At 39.9% G+C, this 18,588-nt stretch overlaps 1 protein-coding gene across 1 annotated transcript in view; it reads right to left on the bottom strand.

The window, feature by feature from the left end:
- The window catches only part of LOC131877840 (uncharacterized), a 26,164-nt gene extending 12,541 nt beyond the window's left edge, over nt 1-13,623 (bottom strand). The window contains exons 1-7 of the mRNA XM_059223655.1: nt 13,163-13,623; nt 5,509-5,613; nt 5,339-5,442; nt 4,259-4,356; nt 4,117-4,188; nt 3,975-4,048; nt 3,531-3,687 (exon numbers count right to left, since the gene is read on the bottom strand). Of these exons, the coding sequence (XP_059079638.1) occupies nt 3,531-3,687; nt 3,975-4,048; nt 4,117-4,188; nt 4,259-4,356; nt 5,339-5,442; nt 5,509-5,613; nt 13,163-13,247 (695 nt within the window). The 5' untranslated portion in view covers nt 13,248-13,623. The remainder of the gene's footprint in view (nt 1-3,530; nt 3,688-3,974; nt 4,049-4,116; nt 4,189-4,258; nt 4,357-5,338; nt 5,443-5,508; nt 5,614-13,162) is intronic.
- Nucleotides 13,624-18,588: the final 4,965 nt, after the last annotated feature.

Here is an 18,588-nt window from a genome sequence, read left to right as displayed (position 1 = left end):
TCTCAAGCCCACTTTGCTTCAATTTCAAATTGTATGTCAAGCCAAGTGACCACACAGAAATTCAAGCCTGCAAAATGGACGCTTCAACCTGAAACAAGAGAAGTCTCCAAGTCCATTTTAGATACATAGATTGCCAACAAATTTGCTAGCCGTAAAAAGACCTCCACCGAGGCACTCAAAAAGACAAATGTTGTGTGTGTGTGTGTGTGTTTGAGGCTTGAGCATCACCCATTGTGCAAATTTAATTCAACCTGATGGGCCTATGATATCAAAGACATTGTTGGGAACCCAAGACAGACCCAGTTTAGGTATGGGAATGGGAAATGATGATTGCTGGGAATACTCCTAACAAAAAATATCCGTAGATAAAGGATCTTAACAAAGTCTTTGAATGAAACCTCTTGTACTGCTTCACAACACGATCTTATCTGCATGTACCGTATTTAAACTTGTTCAACTTCTTGAATCTGGACGACACCTTAATTTGGTTCCAAGTTTGAACTAGTCGGTTGAATTGGTCCGAGTCAAATATTGACACAACCAGACAACCTTATCCACTCATTTACAAAGGTGTGACCACTCAGTGGAGTCACTCTACCCCATGGGCTGACTTGGGTGTGTGTATATGGTTGTTCATGACCTCACACAATACGGCTTAGTACAATAAAAAGGACCCCATTTGAGTGACTAGACACTGACAAAGCTTTTCGTCCTCATCACAAACAACCTGTGTGACATTGTAAGGCGGATTAATAGAGAGAGAGAGGGAGAGAAAGGCAGAACGCAGGGGGGTTCTTTAGACCGTGGAGGTTGAAAGAAGAAGTCCTTTCAGAGAGTGTGATAACAGCAATATTTCAAAGGCAAGGAGCCAGATAAAGGAAACTGGCAATGAATGACGCTGCCAAAGCACACATGGTGCCTAATTCGGGTTCATATTCTCATTTGGATGCAAATCAGGACCTCACAGGTTCATTAAATTCTAACTCCAGGATGACAAGTCTAATGAGAGCGATGGATGATATCCCCAGGGAATCAGGGAACCGATTATTTCATGATATTCACTTTCAATTGCACAAGCTTCAGTTACTCTTGGCTTAAGATTAGTAGGGCTCAGACCTGCCTGTAAGGTACTTTATCTTAATTGTTCCTCGTAATTCTCGCACAATATCCAAGTTCAGACTTTTGGAGATAAATCATGAGATAACAGGCTCAATATCGCCATAAAAATAGTCACACTTATCATCTGGTTTACACCCCAAACAAAAACCCACTTGGTATTTAGCATTCAAACTTCATGGAGATTATATTTGTTTTTATCGGAGTTTAGCAAACAAAAAATGTTCCGGCTTTAATAAGAATAGGTGTGCTGTGACTTGCAGAGATGGAAATAAAAGATTCTGGATGATGAACGTGCTTGCTGAAATCCATTACAAGATATGCAAATTTCAGTCGTAAATTAAATCATGATAACATTAGCTAGATGTACTGAAGCTCTTACAGCTGAAATTACCGACATCTCAGAAGGAAACCGACAATTTGCTCCCGAAGAGACATCCAAAATGGCCAATTCCCAAAGCATAATGGCATCAATTGATACTGCACTCATGAAAGCTTTTGAATTCCAGGAACTTATGGCATTCTCAAGATTTATGCAGGAGCAATGTGCCCGATCAAATTGCGATAGGAACGAAAGATATTCAGTTGAATTCGCAGTGAATCATGGTTTTTCGACCCATGATCTCATGTTTTTGGGAGTGGGTGTTATGTTCCCTTTCAGAAAAAGACTACAGAAGATGCACCCAACTGACAACAAGGAACGACAAAACTCCATGCAAACGTTCGTTCAGCTATTGAGGCCCATAAAAGATGCAACCAACGCATTCATGAGGGGGGGGGGGATGTAATGATAAAGATATTGAAGATGACTTCAGTGTTCAGTCTCTTACATTGTCGACATCCAGATGAAGGTGGGGGCCCTCTTTTGGAAGTTGCTTGAAAATTGAGAGCCACCAAAAAATCCAGGCGGAGATGGTGTTGCAATTGTTGTCTGTTAAGATAGCTCTATCATGTGCCCAAAATCTCAGCCCTGGATAATCTCATCTTTCAAGGCAACCGTCGCCTGGCTCTGTCCACCTACGCATGACTCCGAACAATTTAAGTTAGGCCATATTTCCCAAGTCACAAAAACACTGACAAAACTGATCCTCCCCTGACATTACAGACAATAGTCTCACCGTTTGAGATTCGTTTATTTTTTGTCAATGACCAAAAGGGGTGGAATTTGTCTTTCCACAAAAAGGCCACGAATCAAATTGTAGGTTACAACTATCGTTTCCTTGATAGAAAACTGACAGTGCTTGGTTAATACGCCCCTTATCTGATCCAAAATGGCGGACTGTGATTTTGTAGTTTCACGCAAGGGTCAATCAACCAAGTCAGACAAACCTTGCATGGAGGTTACTGACATTTGCGTAGTCTGGATTGGAGTGCCAAAGCTCAAATTAGGTGACTGAAAATGCAAGAATGTCCATTATGATATTCAATCAAATTTGATTGGAACTGCCAACAAGCTGGGTGAGTGGGTGTCCTGCGGGTTTTCCTGGTAAATATAAACGACACACATTTATTGCTACGACATGTTGTCCCAACGCCTAAAGTACTTTTTTCAAGACTAGACATCCTTTTGGGCTGAAAACGCCGTTAATCGCTATTGCTCGAAAGGTGCATGATTTATGGATTCTTAAAGATGGTTTTTAGACCCGAGCCGTGTTTGGTTGCGGTGGTGAGCATTTGGGTGGAGGGTCCCACTGTTCTTCAACATGGTGTAATCATCATTATTTCAGTCCGCCATTTCGAGGCAACCAGTTCAACCCTCGGACCAACAGACAGACACTCTCAACTAATGAGCCCCTTTAAGAGCACAAGTGATTCGTAATTAGATCTGTCCGACGTTATCAATTTGTATGAATCACTGCCAGGACGTTTTCTGGCTTTTGTTTGAACAACTCATTAAAATAAAGTGCAATGCAAATTCGCTGTGCTACAACATTGTTGCCCCCGACGTTTTGGTTGCCATTGCTCAAGGCCCAGAGGATAATTCCGTCATGCTACATGAATATGATTCTGTGATGTCATTTTGGATATGAAGGGGCTTCTGATCGCCTCACAAAGGTTGAATACAGTCTTTTTTAATGGAGTCTCAGGACTCCACAACTCAGGAGCACACAAAACAACAACCCACCACCACCACCACCTTCTTCATCATCAAGCATGAACTGATTCTAAGAGGATTCGCCTCGCGGAAGTCAAGAGCCCAAAAACGTAAATGCAAAACACCCACGGCCACTGACTATTCATGGCAGATCTTGGCAATCGACTTGCTAAGGTTTTTATGCCATTAGCTTCATTATCAAGAGACCATCACTTTGTTGAAAGAAACACAAACGTGGGTGGATGTCCAGTTCTATGTTTGGGAGACATTGGGAATTTGACTGGAAAGAAACCTGTGTCTTGGACAGAGCCTAACTCACCCGTTGAAGATAAGGGATTCAGCTTTGGACTTGGTGTCAGTGACCTCCATGTAGGACACACTGACTCCATAAATGTCAGATGAGGCGCGATCCAAACCAATTTCCATTTCTAAGGGCGTTCCTGGCTTGACTGTCAATTCGTCATCAATCAGGACATCTGGAAATGAATGACACTCATGAACAAGACATAACTAGTTCTGAGCGGTTTCGAGGCATGCCAAAAGGTTCTCAGCAAGTAAGAATGAAGGTTGCGCGAAAAGTCAATCAAACATTCCCATTAATCAAGTATTTTTATTGCCTGCTTTACTTAAAGAAGTGATGTAAATATTCGCCCACAAGTCAAAATGGCGTGACAAGACCGGTTTGAGGGGCAGGAATTCGTCTTGCCTTTCAAATCCTAATGAAGAACCTCATCATTCTTCGTCTCTTGATCAAATAACTTACTGTTCTGTCGGACCCCTGAAATCAGTTCAGGAATGGGAGCTCGCCCGGTGACCTCGCCTGTGATTTCAATTTCTCTGGAAATAAATCGTATCAATGAGAGAAGATGAAGCGTGATGTCTAAAGAACACCCATTTCTACTCACTCATCCTCAATGAATCGGATTTCTTCCCTTTGCGCCGATCTTTTGGAGATTTTCGAATCCACACCAGCCGAACTAAAATGATTAAATTGAGATTGGTTCCACTTGCATAGAGTGCACAACCAATCTACGCCTCGTGACATACCCTGTCGAATTGAATGCGGAACTGCATTTCACGAAGAATGATTGTTTCGGACCTTCTGAGTGCTCCAGAACGACTCTATGGTAATATACTCGAAGACCCTAGAAGTGAAAGAAGTATTGGGAATGAGGGCCATAAACTAAAGCTTTAAATGCAGCCGTAAGGCGCTTTACAGCCACCTGTGAAACGATCTGGATTGCGGTCGCATTCTTGGGTTTATTGCGAAAATGTAAATGTATTCTGACCAAATAATGAAAAAAAGAATATTTAAGGTAAAACGCTCTTCCCTTTGTCATAACTTGGGATTTAAATACGTATTTTTTTGTTCTTCTAATCCAAATCCAAGTTTTCAATCAATATCCGCCAAACGTTAACGTCAGGGCGCTATAACTATTCAGAGCTAGCTTTAGTGACTATTACCTTTAATCTGTACCCGAAGAAGTGACGACCAAAATGCAGATTAGTAGAACAAAAGCATCCATTTATGATCCCATATGACAAGGACATTTAAAGTACTTTCCATCTACTGCGTCATATGCCGTGTTCGACACCAAATTAATGCTTTTTTTATTGTTCTGTAGCGCAGACTGGGCTTTATGAGCAATTACTTGTCTGGTGACAGACAAGGTTCAAGGACGCAATCCTGTGAATTTGAACCTACGTGAACTCATTTCAAGTAGGGAAATATTCATCGTTTACCCTAATGTACGTGCATAACAAGTAATGGTTCCCACTAACATATGGTAAGGGGTTTGAGCACGCAAACTAAGAGGCTAAGGATCAAACGAGAATCGTGATTTTATAGCATCGAAACCGCAAATTAAGTTGTGCAAAAGTGGAGTGCCAACAGCTCCTTCAAGCAGATCCTTAGTGAGCCAAAGAATGCTAATGATAAAGTTTAGCAATTATGTGTATTTATCTTTGCTCGGTTGCCAAACCTGGAGCAAAAAAAATGTCTAGAATACGACTTCCAACTTCAAGAACCATACTAGATGCACACCTGGAGACCAAAGAGATCAGCCGGAGGTTTAGAGATTTTTCTGTCAAAACGTTCCGAAACAAAAAGGTTAAGAATGATCTCACCGAAGCTCTGTTGACGACCTTGGTGACCATACATTTGAAAATATCTTTCAAATCGAGACTGAAGGTCACCTTATCTCCCTCTATCACAGGTTTGCAAGATTTTTCTGCAATGAAGAATCATGGAGTAATTTGCATTGAAATTTGAGGGTTAACTCCATTCCAAAACTCACCTGGGTACTGCTTTAGGTGTTCCAGGTACACATGTGTGACATCTGCAGGTTTGACAAGTTCGACTTTCATTTCTCGTGGTGTACAAGAGACTTTGAATTTGGGATCTGGAACAAAAATGATACAATTATAGGATTTGGTTTTAGAAAATTGTCCAAATTTACTAATACTGATAGTTCAGTAAAACAATTGTTAAAACTGCCCTGACCAATGAGTAAATGTCGTTTTGGCCTGAATTGAATCGTTGTCGTGGTTACAGTGGATCATAATTGTCGATTTGACGCCTTTTTCGTCCAAGTCATTGGAGAAAACCAAACCAGAAATCTAGAAGAATCAGGCAATTACCGCGAGAAACCCTTTGGTTCCTATTGTGGTCAGTTTCTATTTTCTTTACGAAATGATGGTTGGCTATTTTGCCTCGCACCACACACCATATCCAATTCGCCATGTGCAGACGGTGAATTAAGACCCCTGTCCAAAGCAATCTGGTATTGGCCTAAATTTGAAATTGAGCCCAAATAAACACCTGTGGTAATGGGACCATTCTGTTTTTTCCAGGCTAAATTGCTGCGCGAATCAAACCATAAGAGACGTGATTGCAAAATTTCTGACAAAATTGTATCAAGGGAATATGGGATTCAGCTGATGTACCAATAACTTTTAATTTTCGGAAAAGCGAAAAAGCAACAACGACCGTATCATTTTGCCAACCTCCTTGCTGTTACTGGGAATGGGGTCTCCACCATTTCAAAACGAAAGAGATGTATATCTTATTAAGGTTTACATTCATATAATATCTAATCAACCAACGAATTCGAGTTGACGGATCTGGCCAGCCCTTGAAAACAGGGTTGATCAGGAACTTTGGTAATAAACTTCCAAATGTGACTTAAAACCTGATGCAGGATCAACACCTACACACGAATACGAACACCCATAGACTATGGAACACCTTGCGAATATTTGAGGGGAACAAATTGCCAATAGAATGACCGAACCCCGAGAAAGAGGAGAGGTTTGTGAAAATTCCAAGGAGCCTTGAAAAAGACGACCATAAGGTATCACGTGACCTTGGAATAATTGAAAGGTATGCAATCATTGTTCAAGAATGCCACATTTAAAGAGAAATGATCTTAATTTGGGTTTTAGGATCAAAACTCATAAAAGTCTCTTCATGACAGACCTTCTTCGAATGTTACTCTAAAATCATCTAAAATATGTTGTTTGTAACCACATTAGTGTCTTAATAATCATTTTTTTGTAGTAAAAAAAATCATGCAGGTACCTTAGTGGCTTGTGAGCGTTTTCTATTTCTTAATTATTTCGTTTCAATTGTAGCTCCAACCAAACGTTATCTCATGCAAACTCATCTCCCGGTTTGAATGAACGAATTAACAGTTTGTGTTCTTGAATCAGATAAAACAAAATAAAATGTTAGATCGTGAGTGAAATCGAGCGAGATAGAGAAAGAGACAAACCCAATCAATACCTCGCTCGCCAGGTGTTTTCAAACATACCTAATTGGAGATAATAGTTTGCCATTAGTCATCCGAATCCATTAGTCCAATTAATCCCAAGGCTTGACCAACCCACCACAACCACTCAACCATGAGCATACCTAAACAAACGGGAGCCCCACTGTACCTACATAGTAATTAGGGAAGGAGTGAAATTGTCAGCTCAATAGATGACAATCATGAACTTGTGACTGACAAACAAGCCAGAAAAACACCGGGGAAGGCTCGAAAGAGATCGTGTGCTCTCCTGTTCTTTGTAGTTCGTCCCTTGATCTGAGTCTGAGTGTGTTCAATTCACTCTTTACTTGGTCACAACTGCATCTTACGAGTGAAGGATGAGTTGGCACAAAAGAAGCGATCTTTTCCCTTTAGCTCTGAGTCTCTCGCTTTCTTAGTTACACAGTATGTTTAGTGCATGCACCTGGATACTCTTGACATGGTTTGTGCGAAACAGTGGTCCAGACCAAGGGAAAAGTAGGTTAAGAATGTCATATCCAGTCATGGTTAGGATTCTATGAACACTACAATTGGATGTGGTTGACACATTTTTGCCTGAAGTTCCCACAACCTGGCCCTTCAATCGATTATTCAAGCCTTTTCAAAGGGACAGAGAAGGATGATGTTTTCCCTGGAGTTTCTTGAAGTACCAGATGCTTCTGCTCAAGTTTCGGCTGGCGCAGCGAAAGTGAAATCCATCCTCGATCCCTTTAAGTATATGGAAGCTCAATGTGGTGCCTCAAAAAAAAAAACAGTTTGATTTGAGATATTTGCAGCAACATTCGTTTTATCCTCCTAATAAGGTTTTTCAAATCCACTGAGAATAATTTTATACAGCACACCTTAGGATAGTTGAGTATCTATGAAATGGAAATTTCTCAACCTCTCCATTTTTCCCAACGGTTCGCCGTACAAGTCCTTGGAAAACCGCCTTAAACCATTATTTTAATTCATCTTCAACACACTTTTCCCTTTTAGTAGTTTTACCAGGTTACAGGTGTAATGAAGTTCAATTGTACAGAATGGCATCTCGCAAAAAGTGAAGGTTGACAAATAATTGTGATCATGACATCAAAGGACCGTTAGGTTTAATTCATCCCCAGCCATCTAGGCATTTCGTCTTTCTCCGCGTTTCGACAACAGTTACACTCATTAGGATGAAACAGAGAGCCAGAGGCAGAGAAAAATCACCCAATCAATGTGTTGGTTTGGCAAGGATTTCTTTCTGTTTCAACCATTTTGTCATCGTGATTAAAAGAGCGACTCGATGGCAAACACAGGGAGCTTATTATGAAAAGAAGTTTCTCTTCTGACACTTATCTAAAGTAATCATGAAGGGCGTAGAAACGTAGAAAACATTGCCGTCCTCGAGTTAACAGCAACATCCAAGGCAACAAAGGTAAGATGAAGCACGTATAATCCTTGAACATCATCTGTTTGATCTCCTGATTTCCCCCTTGACCACGGGATTAGATACGATTTTCGCTTTCCGTCCATGCAGATAGATTTCTCCTTTGCTCATTGCTTCTCAGAAACCTAATGGCGAATGGCATTTCTTCGTCCGACGAAATAAGAAATGGGCTTCATTTCCTACCTCACACATTCAGCCATGAATGGCTTTGTAATCCAAGTCGAAACTGGAAACCTTGGCAACGGACACATTTCCTTTGAGGCATTGTGAAATGGTGAATGTGTTGTTTGTGTGCTTTGTTGAAAGCAAAGTTTGTATAGGAAACTGCTGCAGTAAAGGAGACTCCATGACTGTGGGTGGGTCTTGTTTTTTTTAAAGTATGCCTTTTCGCGCTCGTTGCCTTTTCCGCTCTTGAAGAAAGATCGTTGTCAACTCATTATCTTCGTTCATCCAACTCTGTCTCCATTGGGCTGAAAGACCACTTGCACAGTAATTAACAGCTGAAAGTTGGACAAGATTACCATCCCAAAGAGCCACTTTTCGGCGAAAACTGCGCAAAGTACGGGTAGCTCCATGATTGAAAGTTGAAACTGGACTTGATGATCGGATCATGATCGGGGTTTACATTTGGTTGTGGGCATGTTCTTGATGGTTCGAAATCAATGCCATACACTTGGTTTTCTTGGTTAAATTTGGCCAATCTTGATGCAGTTTCGTTTGGGATTTCGTGGTCGTAATGTAATGTCTACTCTTTGTCCAGTTGCCAAAGCGGCCAAAGCCCTTGGAGAGTTGATTTGTAACTTGATGTTGCCTTCTATGAGTTTTTTTCGGTTTTCATAGACTTCCCAGTCTACAGTTTCCCACAGAAACGTTATCCGCCGTGGTTTGATGGTTGACATGGATCTGGATCCTGGATCTTCAGTCATTAAACCACTAAATGGAATCAAGCAACTGTATTCTGATCAATGACATAGTTTCATTCAATCAAAGACTCGTCACCCTGGAACTTGACTAATACTGACACTCGTCCTGGCCCAAAGGCGGGAAATTTAAATGATTTGAAAAGACAATTCAGTCACCGGCTTTAGAGCCATTCTTGATCTCGCACATTTAACTGTAGCCTTGAAGAGTTTAGCAATTGTATTCTGTCAGTATTTGCGTGAGGTTCACAGAAATTCCAAGAGAGAAACTAAGCAATTGTCTTCATCCAATCATCATTGGCTTTGAGAAGAAAACGGATTCAGGAAACGATGATTTTCAATATGATTTCCTCTTGGACCATCCGCCTGAACCGAATAACAGAGCTAGTAGTCCTAAATGGTTTCACAATAAAAAGGCAACAATTCAAGTTCTCAACGAAGAGATCCAATCACATTTCCTCCACCTAGTGTTATTTTGACCACGCTCCAGGAATATCGTTCGGGCCCCTGTACCTATCACTCCATTCGAATATATAGTTCTCTAAGCAACAATGATTCCGTGAAAAACACCTCCAAGATGCCATAACGGAGTCGTCATTTTTCTCACCAACGGATCAATTGCTTCTATTCGCATTTTATCGGGTAATGCCAGATAACTTGTTAATTGAAAAGACCTCTGTGCTACGTATGTATGTGTACGCCTTACAAGACGATCTCTCAAAGAGCGGCTATGCTTTTTTAGAGCAGATTCAAGGCAAACAGTCTGAATTGTTGTCCAACTGACGGACAAGCAGATCACTTACAAAAGTAGCCGTAAACTCTCCTGGTGAACAAGCGCAAGGTGTGAGACTGGAGATACCTCCTTTGGAGCTGAGACGATGGCAGAGATTTGCCTTCAAAGCACATATAATTCATTGATCGCGTTAGTGAAGAGATTTCATTTAAGCACGATTGCAACGTGATGTGGGAAGCATAAAATAAGCGGGTGGGACATGGTTAAGGATCGCCATGAATCTTGGATAGATAGCCACGCGGTTAATTACAGGTATGGTGCTTGCTCTGTAATATATTACGCCAAGGAAATCATTCACCACGTTCAAAAAAAATTCTCATCTTGTTTCATTTCCAGAAAACGGTAAACCTGGCCACAAAACTCTCCGACAAAAGCGGTATATTTCAAACATAATTCAATCGGAGTGGCTGTTTAAATGATACCATCACTGAGTGCAAGAAAGTGTGTTTCCCAATGTAAAGTTTGCGATCGTTCTTGATTGCGGTATTGTCTTCATTTGTTGCCACAGTAATAATGGCAAGAATTAGATTTGGACCTCAAACAAAATTGTCAAAACTCCAAAAGGATTGCACAAGTAAAAATTTGGTTTTGCCCATCAATGGCTTCTAGCACACCCCTCAAGGCACACCCCTACTTCACCTCATCCGGACTCAATGTGCTCATGTGCATTGTGCACTTCAACCAACACATAAAGCATGACGCAAACTAGAATGGTCGATCAAAATGTATGTTTATCCATAACAAATAGACATGTTAAGTATTTCGGAGAGGGGCAACATTAAATAATGGCACATGCTCAGGCGAATGTCCAATCATCTGAAACCCGCTCATGATTCTAGGTTGGAAACGTGAAGAAGGACCATTTTTAATTCATCCCTGAAGGCCGAAACAATTACAAGCAATTCCTCCTTGGGTAGGTCTTTTTGTTCTAGCAAATCATAGCATTACTGAACTATGTACTTCAAAGAAGTCACATCAAAAACAGGTGATCCATATGTGGGGGAATGATGAGCCAACTGGGGTTGGTTGGTGTCAACAGTAGTGCACGGTCGACTTGTGCGGCCTATTTTTAGCGTTGACATCCTTCTCAAGAATTGAGCAAACTTATACCTCAATGTTCCAAGCCCTAAAGGATGTTGAAAATTTGATTGATTCCTCACAGTTTCACCTAGATGATTTCTTACAACCAAAGTAGAATGAAGTGTTTTGATCTATCTAAGCGAGCTAAACCATTTTTTATGTTGTTGGGATGCCAGGGTCGGAGCATTTGGCCTTATTCGGACAGTAGAGCTGGCAATTACAACCTCCATAATAAGCTGTGGTCAGGATTAATAAAAATCTCTTCCTTTATTGAACGTGATGGGTAGGTCGACTTTAAAATTGACGATGCACAAATAGAGCTATATGCAAATTGGTGATAAATTATGAAGCATCATAAAAACTACGGGTGATCGGATAAAGAGTAAAATATGAAAGAAAAATGCACTTGAATATTGATAGAATTGGAATGGAATCGAAAGTTTTAATGAAAATGTGTTCTTTTATAGTCAGAAATCAAACCCCATGAGCAACCAAAGTGGAAATTTCAAACTACAAAACACATAGCAATTTCGATTTTTCAAATATTTTTGCATCAAAATGGTTGTCCACCGGTGATTGTGGATAAAGTGTTTAAAATTTCCTTGAGAAAGGCCGGGGAGGAGAATCGAATAAGATTTATCTCATCCTAGAGAACTGCGCTAACCATTACTCCACATTCCCTCCCTTTCGAGATCAATTGTTCCATGATAATCAAGTATTGTTCAATCACCAGTTATAAGGCCTAGGGTCTGCACAGATATATCTGACCACTCATTCAAAAAACAAATCATTTTCAATTGGTCGTGCACTATCCTCAGGTTCTCGTCAACCCACGCACTCCCACTAAAAATAGAGGTGAACCAACACGGGGACAAAGAAGTGAAATAAAGAGTATCTTCCTGAATCAAGAAGGGGCCTGACAACATTGATGTTTTCGACTTGAGCTTGAATGGCGTATACGCAGTTTTTTTTTTGAATGGATCATGGTCTACCATGTACAGTGAAAGCTTTTGAAAGTAATTCGTATTTGAAAGTTGCCAAATGGCGGCCACCAGCATTATCACTGCCACACATTTGATTCAATATGTGGCTATCGGTGCATCTCCAATATCTGTTGCCTGAGTCGAAATTCAATTATCTCATTGTCACAGCTATTTTGAGGCGAATGAAAAGAAGAGAGACTTTCGGAGAAATCCTCTTCCTTACTTTCCTCCCAATTTCTATGGGTATCAATGAAACATCCAACCTTAAGTCCATCCAATTGAAAAAGTGGCAGTATTTTCCAATATGTCACTCATTCATCAAGTTCAGCTAAACATCCCAAATGACTATCCACCAAATACCAATGTACATTTCGTTTTCATTCATAGCTTAAGATTCTCTCAGGACCTTAACGCAATCGAAGTTCATTCCCCAATCATCAACAACACTAACAGGAATGCAATACGCCGAAGAACACGCATCTCCACCTTCCTTCACGTCGTTCCGTTCAGTGTCATCAGCTGACCCGCCCACACTTGAAAATCAAGTCGACCTTCCCTCTCCAGGCAACACCCACCTCCTCCAGCACCTCCAACCCACTACCGACTAATGAGCATGCACTCCAGTGGGCAAAGATCCTCCATATATTACTGGAAAATCCCCCCTCCCTCTCCAGAGGGTTTGTGAGAGCTGTTTTAGTGCCGCACTTCTTTGGTATTACTTGGGAGTTCCGACAAGTCACTGCCAAATGTCTTCCGAAGCTTACAATATCGTTGTTCTCCCTCCAACACCATCCACCTGTGAGATCATCAAGGGAGACAGAAGAGGGTGTCTGTCCAACGGAGGAGAGCCCTAGTTGTTTCATGAGAATGTTTCCGTACCACGGAGACTTTGTCCAAGTTTCGACAGATTGGCTATGCGATTGAGATCCACCCTTGGTTCCGGAATGGTGCTTACCTTTATGTATGGTTTGAGCTTGAACAGCTGATCCCATCCAAGTCGATGAAAAGGCTAAAAGTGTCACGAATCCACACGCCTTCATTGTGAGTGGTCAATTTTCTCGCACAACAGGATCAAGCACGGGTTTTCAAAATTGCTCGGAGGATCTCTTTAAACACTGGATCCTCTGCATTAGACCTGGAAACACTCCCCCATCGTCAGCTAACACGCACCGCCCACAATGTCAAGTCAAGTCAATGCTTGCAATCTGATTCAAGCTGAAGCAGCTTCAAAGCGACGATGGCTGGATTTCAAGGACGGAAGAACTCCGAAAACTCGACGATGACGGCAAATAGGACGTGATCTACACTCCATCAAAGTTAGAACACGACTCTGAACGGATTTTTTTTTCTTTCCTAGAGTATACTCCAACAAGAGTTCTCGGGAGTCTTGAGAATCCGAGGGATTGCGGTTCGGTTCGCGTGCCCGCGCAATGTGGTATAATGTATCCGCTGGGGACTCCGTCGACGACCAACTTGTTGAACAACCATGTGAGCGCCCTACGAACATTGCCTGTCAGACCATTGAGGGGATAGTGGATGGCACATGCCAGTCTGGACTCTGGAGTATCTTCATAGTCTTCATTTGAGGCTCTGTTAAAGCGTAGCGTTGCAATCACCCCAATCCCGGTCGGTAGCTCTTTAATCCGAGGTTGGAGACTTTGGAGCAAATTAAGTGCCATTTTTCCTCTGGAAACATTGTAAGGGGCTTCCACCAAGAATCCCAGGATACTTATTCAATGATGACTCTTAACATGAATTTTTTGAGGATCTGTACACTGAACTCAGCGTGTCCTCCTCCTTCAGTGATCGATGGTTCCAAAACGAATCTAGTGCCTAAGACAGATCACAGATACAAACAAAAGTTGGATGTGCATGGGAATGTTAAGACTTTTCGCCTTTTTGAGAAAAGAAACGTTGATCTCTTCTGATTGTGTGGAGGAAGTGGTATATACAATAAGTTATAGGGTACTTGTCAACGATTTTTTTATTTAGATTTCAGATCAATCATGATTAATAGAGACGGTCAAAGTATGCATTATACATTTTATGGCATAAAACAGGTTTATTGGCATATATTGCATATTTCGTGTAATCAAGCATATTTTTATGCAAATTTTGTTTGTTTTTTTGCGCAAGCAAATTTGGTTTTGCCCATCAATGGCTTGTAGCACAACCCTTCAAGGCACGCTCCTATTTCGCCTTATCCACACACAAGCCTATCGCGATACGCCTTTATCCAGCCTCATCCCTGTTCCAACACACCTTGCTTTTATATGTTTAATTTTAACACGTCCCCATCCAGACACGCCCGTGTCCCGCCTCGGGACCACCCTGATCCCACAACCAACAAGTAGAAAGTATGGAATTTGCCGAAATGAGCGAAATTATAACAAAAGAAGCAAGTGAAGATATGTCAGATGATGAAGAACATCAACCAATTTGGTGGCAATGGCTACCACAGCCATTTGAGCACAGATAGCTTTTTTGCGATTGAACCTCGATCGAGCCTGTTGGGGCCCTACGAGAGGGAAACCTATTTTGATGGAAATGAAATCAAGTTTTACAAGTTTTGCAATTCAAATCACTGCCGATCTGATATAGTTGTCGGCGGTGTCATTGTGATCCAGATTCCAATGGTCTATGGATTATTCTGTAGTGACTGAACAGCCTCCGCCATACAGGCGTTCTGCAACCTACATATATGAATAGACATGCTTACAGACAATAAACCATTCAGTATCAGACAGTACCTCTACTGTCCTCTTCAAGTTAGGGATTCCAACTTGTTTCCCTGCAATTCAATGAAATTTTGGTTTGGAGAAAAAAATCCTTAATGATTAGAAAGTTTACTGTTCCAAGCTCCTGCTATTTGCCGATCTTGTTGGTTTCAAAATGGGTTTACCAACTTACTAATTTTGCGTTTATTGCCAATTCTTTTGATTTATCGATTTTTAACATGTTTTTTCATTTTCGAAGCCCACATTTTGGCTTAAATGTATATTGAAGTGCATAATTTGGGTTTCAATGCATATTGAAGTACATAATTTGTGTTTTAATGCATACTGAAGTGCATAGTTTGTATTTTAATGCAGACTGAAGTTCATATTTTTGGGTGTAAATGCATATTTAGACCAGTTTTCATGCATATTGCATGGCCTAAAATGGATTTTATGTGCACAATTTGGTCCCTTCTAATGTTGAAGACATTTTTCTTAAAATGTAGTCATATTTTTAATACATATCATACCAATACTCTTTTTATTCATCCAAAGTGATTTGAGTGGTGACCACAATAGCAATATCTTTGAACGAGAGAAAAATTAATGAAGTCCAGGATGTGTCTGGGATACATTTTTAATTCCCAAAGAATTATTTCAAGGCAAGCCAAAACGTAACTATTAAATTGGACTCTAAAACCGTGAATCAAATGCGCAATTAAAAAGATAGAAAACCTAAATCTGTGTTACATTTGCATAGCTTGATGGTTTACATCTCTTCAATCAAATTCCATTGGACTAAAGACAGACTAACAGGGAAGTTTTATCGGCTTGGCAATGTCTAATAGTACTTTCAAACATTACTTTTGAGGGGTTGTTGCAAACCTTCAACAATTAATAGTCGAGACTAGGCTCTAGCCGACACTTAAAAAAAGATCTTAGTTGTGTGTAGATGTGAGGCACTTCAAAAATATTTACCCCAGAAAAAAAAGCATAATATCTAATACTCGGTAAGTGTTTCAAAAGAGGCTGAATACTTCAAATATTAAACTGAATTCTATCAAAGACAGTTTGAAATAGGAGCAAAAACATGAAATCTATGACAACAAATCAGTTTTCTTGAGTCAAAATTTTAAAAGAGTAAAATCGATGTTACCACGTAAGCGGATTAATTATACCTTTACCAATACGACTATCTGGTATAACCTAAACAAATGTTTAAAATAAATATGCAATCATATTTTATAGTTACGCTGGCTGCCCAATTTTCTAATTTCAAAAAGCCACAAGACATGGTCTCCATACTGTTACTAATACCGTTATCAATACCAACACTGTTCTAGACCTGATTAGTTCGGTGATCGAAAATTAGCGATTTTCTTGTTGTACAGTTCCATTGGGTTGGCAAACATCGTGCCAAATAAACATTGCCAAAGATGGGATAAATAGAGTGCTAGCAAATAAGCATAGCTGGTAGACTAAGTGCTGTAAAGTTGTACAAGAAGTTGAAATCACGAAAAAAAAGTGAACAATTGTCGACAGGGCAGATTTCCCTGGCTAAAAGATACAAAATAATCGAGTTACAATGCAATAAGTTTTGAACAAATACTGTACGTCAAGCTTCAATGTCAATGCCAAAAAGTATAAAATGTTGAGAGAAAGACTTGAAAATTCAGGACTGTTTGAATAAAAAATATCAATTTAAGTATTAAGTATGGTCCTGATGGGGCACAAGCCATGAAATGTTAGGCATCTAAATTTTGGGAAAAGAAACTATAACGAGTAACGTCATTCCTGGAGATGGGGGGGAAAATGCAATGGCATATTTTGCATATTTAATGCAATAATTGGCTAAACTGCACATTTTTGGATGTTTCCCGATTTAGCAATTTGCACATTTGGAATGTTTTTGGGGGCGTACTTTCAATACAGAATACGAACTTATAAACCAAAGCACAAGCCATAATATTAAACAAAATTTGTTTTTAAGGTTTCAAAAACTGAGTTGCAAAAGTCAAAGATTCCAAAGCAATAAAATAGTTTGCGAACGGGTTTCCAACTCAAACAAAACATTTTTCATGCCTGTGAATAAGTAAAAATGTGGCGCATAAAAAACTTTTTTCAACTTGGCGTAAAACTTCAGCTTCAAGTATTTCGAATCCGTTGAATTGACGGAAAAGATTACCGTACTAAGTTGAGTTGTGTTGCTTCAGATAGGACATGCATGTTGCAAGGACCGGAGCAGAAAGCACTACAAAACTTTGCTAGAAGACGTTCAAGCAGCGTGCTACCTCCTAAATAAAATTTAATCATATGCATGCCAGCTGAGAGGGTGCTGAATCAGCTCTTTCTTCCCTATAAAGTACGCAATTAGGAGGCAAGGCAATGCTCAAATGTCATCTAGCAAGGTTTGAAAAAGCTTTCCTCTCCAAAATTATGAATAAGAATGAATATTAATATAATAGAATATTAATATAACATGAATTTCGAAAACCTTTCGAAAAGCAGAAATATTGTTAAAAAAGAACCATCAGGTGGCTTGTGAAATATTTCATATAAAGAGGTAAAATATACCTTCAAGTGGTTATCACTTTGAGCCAATACACAAACGCACAGAAGGGGATTGGCAAAAAAGGGGGGTTGTGGGAAAGTGAAGCATTCTCATCATAATAGTGTCCATCGCATTGGTGTACTTTTAAATCCTTTTTCTCGGTTTACCCAATGTTCATTAAATTAGTCATCTTTTGCTTATTGTGCATAACAGACATTTTGAATGGACTCTAGCCCCAATGGGCAATCATGCGACCATTTGCAAGTTCGTCTGATTAGAAATAGAAATAGAAATGTTTGTCAAACTTTTTTGATCCAGAGGTTTGACGTGTAGACGCACCATTCCGTGAGGAGAAGCCTTGTTTGATTCTCCTCCCCAACCTTTCTCAAGAAAGTCTTAAGACGCTAATCACGCCCACAGATGGAGTACCAAACTGACACAGGCACGACACTGCATATCAGAAATAGTTATGGGCGATGTGACGGCTGGCTTCTCTGGCCGTTCAATTGAACGTGCAAAGTCGGGCAAGTGTTGAGCAAACATACTCAAAACCTAATACCATCTTGTAATGAGCGCTTGCAATCAACTTAAGATTATTACTTCTATTTGTATAGTCTGATCTAGTTCTATAAAAAACAATGTTGATTATAAATTCATCTAGATGTACTTTTTCCAAACTGTAATCAATCAATTTTATATTCTAATGACCTTCTTACTGGATTATGAATCAGCCAACTATCATAACCAGCAAAACAATTTCAGAAACTGTGCTGTAATGGTTGTGCACATGCTCGTGCTCATCCCATGTATTCTAGTCATTTGTATAAATACCTTACTAGTCAAGAAGTACAGTTAGTCACGAAGCGTTCACAGCAGAAACTATGAAAATGAAGCAAATGCAACATCCATCATTATAAATATTTACCGACAAAAGCGATGAATTATATAATTTAGTAAAAGTAAGAGTCAAAAAAGAACCACTATGTTTTTCTTGTTCGATATAAATTGCATTAGTTACTAATAAAGTGGATAGGTTATAATGAGATATCTCAAATCGCTACAATTTGAAATTTCATGGAAACATATTGTATCTTTTCATATAAAAAAGTAATA

The sequence above is a fragment of the Tigriopus californicus genome, chromosome 1 (assembly GCF_007210705.1).
Source record: "Tigriopus californicus strain San Diego chromosome 1, Tcal_SD_v2.1, whole genome shotgun sequence".
Classification (NCBI taxonomy): Eukaryota; Metazoa; Arthropoda; class Copepoda; order Harpacticoida; family Harpacticidae; genus Tigriopus; species Tigriopus californicus.
The sequence above is the reverse complement of the archived record's forward strand: the minus strand, read 5'-3'. Positions and strand labels throughout refer to the sequence as shown.